Source organism: Panthera onca, chromosome A2 (assembly GCF_046562875.1).
Source record: "Panthera onca isolate mPanOnc1 chromosome A2, mPanOnc1 haplotype 2, whole genome shotgun sequence".
Taxonomy (NCBI): Eukaryota; Metazoa; Chordata; class Mammalia; order Carnivora; family Felidae; genus Panthera; species Panthera onca.
The window spans coordinates 2,114,412-2,120,705 of NC_138340.1; the positions used below are offsets into that span (position 1 = coordinate 2,114,412).

The 6,294-nt window shown below is 40.8% G+C and overlaps 1 protein-coding gene across 1 annotated transcript; it reads right to left on the reverse strand.

Annotated features, from left to right (window-relative positions):
• Positions 1–290: 290 nt before the first annotated feature.
• On the reverse strand, positions 291–3,998 carry ZNF57 (zinc finger protein 57). Its single transcript, XM_081790580.1, is given in 5 exon segments — positions 291–757; positions 759–1,161; positions 1,314–1,615; positions 1,780–2,279; positions 3,987–3,998. Coding segments are annotated over 5 exon segments (1,290 nt in total). The 3' UTR covers positions 291–684.
• Positions 3,999–6,294: the final 2,296 nt, after the last annotated feature.

A 6,294-nucleotide genomic window follows, 5' to 3' on the forward strand; every position in this document is an offset into this window, starting at 1 on the left:
CTCTAGCTGAAAGACTTGGAGAGTTATTTCTCACATGAACATTTTTTTTGTGAAAGAACTGAAAATTCACTATTGAGGGGTCCATTTTTTTAAGTTTATTTATTTTGAGAGACAGAGAGCAGGGGAGGGAAACAGAGAATCCCAAGCAGGCTCCATGCACAGAGCCCAACACAGAGCTTGAACCTACGAACTGTGAGATCATGACCTGAGCTGAAGTTAAGAGTCAGACACTCAATCAACTGAACCACCCAGGCACTCGTAGGGGTCCATTTTTATTTTTTTTTTAATGTTTATTATTTTTGAGAGAGAGACAGAGCATGAATAGGGGAGAGGCAGAGAGAGAGGGAAACACAGAATCGGAAGCAGGCTCCAGGCTCTGAGCCATCAGCCCAGAGCCCTACGCGGGGCTCGAACTCACAGACCGCGAGATTGTGACCTGAGTTGAAGTCGGACGCTTAACCGACTGAGCCACCCAGGCGCCCCAGGGGTCCATTTTTTAAATGAGGTAATGACAAACACAATACCATATTTATATCTTCTATATTTCTTTCCTGGCATGAATTTCCTGGAGTATTATATATAAATCAGTGCAAGGTTTTCCAACATTACTTACAATTATGGAACTCCCCTCTAAAAAGTATGACTTAACTAATTTTTCAAATATTCCATGCCTTTCTGGAGCTACTACCCAGTGTGCATCCTCACATAGTTTCGAAAGGATGAGGGCCACTTGAAGGCTTTCCCACACTGTTGACATGTGGGGTGTCTCTCCCATGTGCATCCTCAAGTGCTTCTGTAAGGACGAGGACCAGCTGAAGGCTTTCCCACATTGTGTACATTCATAAGGCTTCTCTCTGGTGTAGGTCCGCACGTGGCCTTGGAAGAATCTGGAAGAACTGAAGGCTCGCCCACAATTTTTACATTTATACAGTTTCTCTTCAGTGTGAATTCTCACATGTTCTCAAAAGGTTGAGGGCCAACTGAAGGCTTTCCCGCACTGTTTGCACTCGTAAGGTTTCTCTCCAGTGTGGGTTCTCACATGCCCCTGGAAGGACTTGGGGGAACTGAACAATTTCTCACAGTGCCCACAGTTAAACAGCTTCTCCCCAATTTGCACTCTCACATGTATATGGAAGGTTTAGGGCTGAAAGCTTTCCCACACTCCTTACACTCATAGGGCTTCTCTCTAGTGTGAGTCTTTTAGTGTCTTTGAAAAGACTGGGGATAACTGAAGGGTTTTTCACGTTGTTTACACTTACAGGGCTTCTTCCCAGTGTGTGTTATCACGTGTCTTCGGAAGGTTGAAGGATAACTGAAGGCTTTCCCACATTCCTTACACTTATATGGCTTCTCCCCAGTATGAGTTCTCGTGTGTCTGGTAAGACTGGTGATCTCTGGGACGACTGTACCGCAATGCTTGCATTTATAGGTTTTCTCCCCTGTGTGACTCTTTATATGTTGAAAGAGGGAGTAGGGATGCCAGAAAGTTTTCCCACATGACTCACATTCATAGGGCTTCTCTCCAGTGTGTGTTATCATGTGTCTTGGAAAGACTGAAGGATAAATAAAGACTTTTCCACATTCCTTACGTTTATATGGCTTTTCTCCTGTGTGCATTTGCACATGCCCAGTAAAACTGGAGAACTGACTGAAGGCTTGCCTGCACCGCTTGCATTCATAGGTTTTCCCCTGAAGTGTGTATCTTCCTATGTTGAGTGAGGGAGTAAGAATGGTAAAAGTCTCTTCCAAGTAATTTGCATTCATACGGCTTCAGTGTGTGTTATCATGTGTCTTTGAAAGATTGAGGGATAAATGAAGGCTTTCCCACATTCCTTGCACTTATATGGCTTCTCCCCAGTGTGAGTTCTCATGTGTCTAGTGAGACTGGAGAATTCATGGAAGGTTTTCCTACATTGCTTGCATTCATTATTTTCCTCTGTGGTGTGAATCCTGATATGTTGAGTGAGGGAGCAGAAATAAGGAAAGGTTTTACCACATAATTTACACCCATAGGGTTTCTCTCCAGTGTGAGTTCTCCGGCATGTGGGACAAATGAAGGCCTGCTTGCATTCCTGACATGGATATGTTTTTTGCCCACAGTGAGATCTGACATGCCTCTTAAGGGAAGAAAGATGTATGAAGCCATTTCCACACTTGGTGCATTCATAGAGTTTTACTCCAGTAGAAATATTCTTGCGGGAATTAAGATGGGGACAGTGGCTGCACGTGTCTCTGTGTTGATTTCCTTCATTGCTTTCATAGAATCTGTCACAGGATTTCTGTTAAAAGAAGTACATTATCAATGTTATGTTTATTAGTGATTTGTTATTAGCAACTAGTAAGTATTATAACTAGATGACTAACTTCATTTTAGTATACAGGAAGTTTTTCTACCCTCTGTGGATTGTCTTAGAGTTCATTAAATGCCCTGGAAGTGACCTCAGCATGTTCACTGTTCATTACTATTTGTTATGGATGGGGTCTTCCTAGAATCATTTCTAACTGAATTATGCTTCAAACATTCAATGTCTCAGTCAAGTTTTTGAAAACTTTCTTAAAATTCTAAATAAATAGATTTGGAGCTGGATTTTTTTTTTTTTTAAAGTTCATGACCTACTAAAATTCTGTCCTGGGATTGCGACTTTTTTATCTTGTGAACGCAACTCACCTCAGATGTCTTGCATGGTTTCCATGCTGATCTTCAATGCTATGGTCTTCCCAATTTTTTCTAAAACGTAGGCACAAGAATTATTTCTTGTGAATTTCGCCATTTTCTGTTCATTAGATATTTTTTTCTCAAGTGCATCCTGTGGAACCAACCCACTGGCTTTAAACAGTGTCTTGTAATCAGAAACAAAAAGGTGAATGAACATATTAGAGGAAGAAGGCACTTCTGAGCAAAGAAAGACTTTGATGACTTTAGTGCTTTCAAAACTTCATCAATGGTAGGCAAAAGGGGTCAACATAGTACACTAGTAATGACTGTCACAAGGTTTCCAAGAAGAAACCTCTCTGTGAACCAAAACAACACATGAAGCCAATACCCAGACTATTGAAACCAAAAGAGCTTCAGGGCTTCTAAACCAAGACAAAAATAAAACCTCAGTTGTTTTTTTGGTTGTTTTTTTTTTTTTTTTTTTTTTTTTGGAAAAGACTCAAGTTTTTATTCCAAACTCATTGCTCTTTTTTTTTCTAAATATGTGTATTTATTTATTTTTCAATATATGAAGTTTATTGTCAAATTGGTTTCCATACAACACCCAGTGCTCACCCCAAAAGGTACCCTCCTCAATACCCATCACCCACCCTCCCCTCCCTCCCACCCCCCATCAACCCTCAGTTTGTTCTCAGTTTTTAAGAGTCTCTTATGCTTTGGCTCTCTTCCAATCTAACCTCTTTTTTTTTTTTTTTGTCCTTCCCCTCCCCCATGGGTTTCTGTTAAGTTTCTCAGGATCCACATAAGAGTGAAACCATATGGTATCTGTCTTTCTCTGTATGGCTTATTTCACTTAGCATCACACTCTCCAGTTCCATCCATGTTGCTACAAAGGGCCCTATTTCATTCTTTCTCATTGCCACGTGGTACTCAATTGTGTATATAAACCACAATTTCTTTATCCACTCATCAGTTGATGGACATTTAGGCTCTTTCCATAATTTGGCTATTGTTGAGAGTGCTGCTATAAACATTGGGGTACAAGTGCCCCTATGCATCAGTACTCCTGTATCCCTTGGGTAAATTCCCAGCAGTGCTATTGCTGGGTCATAGGGTAGGTCTATTTTTAATTTTTTGAGGAACCTCCACACTGATAAACCCTCAGTTTAATGAATACATTTCCACTACCATGGAGACATTATTAGATTCTAGGTCTGTGATGGCTGTGACCACATCTGTCTTATTTACCAGTGTATTCCTTTTCCACATTTCAAACCTAAGAAAAGCACAGATGAGAGATATTTGTTGGCCTGAAGCCATCCTTACCCACTGAGACCAGCATCACATCTCTGTAGAGGTTCTTCTGCACAGAATCCAGCAAAGACCACTCCTCCAAGGTGAAGTCCACAGCCACATCCTCAAAGACCACTGAGTCCTGACATATTCAAGTGTGTGGAGGAAGAAGGGTAAGTCTGAAAGCACTGGGGAACTAAATCGATTCATAGAAGGTTCAAAACGGAACTTCTGGTCTCACAATACGTGACCTGACTGCTAATAGGCTTTCTTGAGCCACTAAGGAATCAACCTTAAATCTACATTTATTATGACCACTCTTGTCTTACTCCTTTCTATCATTAGGCCCCAGACAGATATGCCATGCATATGAAATAAATACTTCTGTTGGAAAGTATGCAGTAAAAGGGTAACAGAGTTCAATTATCCAAACCTATTTCAATAATCCTTTAGAACTCATTAAACTGAGTCCTAAAGCACATTCTTTAGGACTAGCCCTTGACCAGCTCCTGGGAGGAAACATGCAAGCCCTTGAAATACAATGGTAACTCTGTGCATATAGGTGGGGCCTTGGGCTGTGGCAGAGCTCATGCTAACAATATGATTATTTTTTTAAATTTACATCCAAGTTAGTTAGCATATAGCGCAACAGTGATTTCAGGAGTAGATTCCTTACTGCCCTTTACCCATTTAGCCCATCCCCCCACCCTCAACCCCTCCATTAATGCTCTGTTCTCCATATTTAAGAGTCTCTTATGTTTTGTCCCCCTCCCTGTTTTTATATGATTTTTGCTTCCCTTCCCTTATGTTCACCTGCTTTGTATCTTAAATTCCACATATGAGTGAAGTCCTATGACATTTGTCTTTCTCTGACTAATTATGGTTAGTATAATACCCACTAGTTCCATTCACATAGTTGCAAATGGCAAGATTTCATTTTTTTTTTATTGTCGAGTAATACTCCATTGTATATATACCACATCTTTTTTTTTTTTTATTTTTTTTTTTATTTTTTTTTTTTATTTTTTTTTTTTCAACGTTTATTTATTTTTGGGACAGAGAGAGACAGAGCATGAACGGGGGAGGGACAGAGAGAGAGGGAGACACAGAATCGGAAACAGGCTCCAGGCTCTGAGCCATCAGCCCAGAGCCTGACGCGGGGCTCGAACTCACGGACCGTAAGATCGTGACCTGGCTGAAGTCTGACGCTTAACCGACTGCGCCACCCAGGCGCCCTATACCACATCTTTTTTATCCATTCATCTGTCGATGGACATTTGGGCTCTTTCCATACTTTGGCTGTTGTTGATAATGCTGCTATAAACATTGGGGTGCATGTGCCCCTTCAAAACAGCACACCTGTATCCCTTGGATAAATATCTAGTAGTGCAACTGCTAGCTCATAGGGTAGTTCTATTTTTAATTTTTTGAGGAACCCCCATACTGTTTTCCAGAGTGGCTGTTTCCCACCAGCAGTGCAAAAGAGATCCTCTTTCTCTGCATCCTTGCCAACATCTGTGTTGCCTGAGTTGTTAATGTTAGCCATTCTGACAGGTGTGAGTTAGGTTCTCATTGTGGTTTATATTTCCCTGTTGATGAGTGATGTTGAGCATTTTTTCATGTGTCGGTTGGCCATCTGGATGTCTTCTTTGGAAAAGTGTATACTCATATCTTTTGCCCATTTCTTCCCTGGATTTTTTTTGGGGTGTTGAGTTTGATAAGTTCTTTATAGATTTTTGATACCCTTTATCTGATATGTCATTTGCAAATATCTTCTCCCATTCTGTCAGTTGCCTTTTAGTTTTGCTGTTTTCCTTCGCTGTGCAGAAGCTTTTTATTTTGATGAGGTCCCAGTAGTTCATTTTTGCTTTTGTTTCCCTTGCCTCCAGAGACATGTTGAATAAGAAGGTGCTGCAGCCAAGGTCAAAGAGGTTTTTCCCTGCTTTCTCCTCGAGGATTTTGATGGCTTCCTGTCTTCCATTTAGGTCTTTCATCCATTTTGAGTTTCTTTTTGTGTAGGGTGTAAGAAAGTGGTCCAGATTCATTTTTCTGCCTGTCGCTGCCCAGTTTTCCCAGCACCACTTGCTGAAGAGACCTTCCATTGGATATTCTTTCCTGCTTTGTCTTCTCTATTCTTGATCTACGTGTCTGTTCTTGTGCCCATACCATACTGTCTTGATGATTACAGCTTTGTAATACAGCTTGAAGTCCGGGATTGTGATGCCTCCTGCTTTGATTTTTTTTTTTTTTCAAGATTGCTTTGGCTATTTGAGAACTTTTCTGGTTCCATACAAATTTTAGGATTGTTTGTTCTAGCTCTGTGAAGAATGCTGGTGTTATTTTGA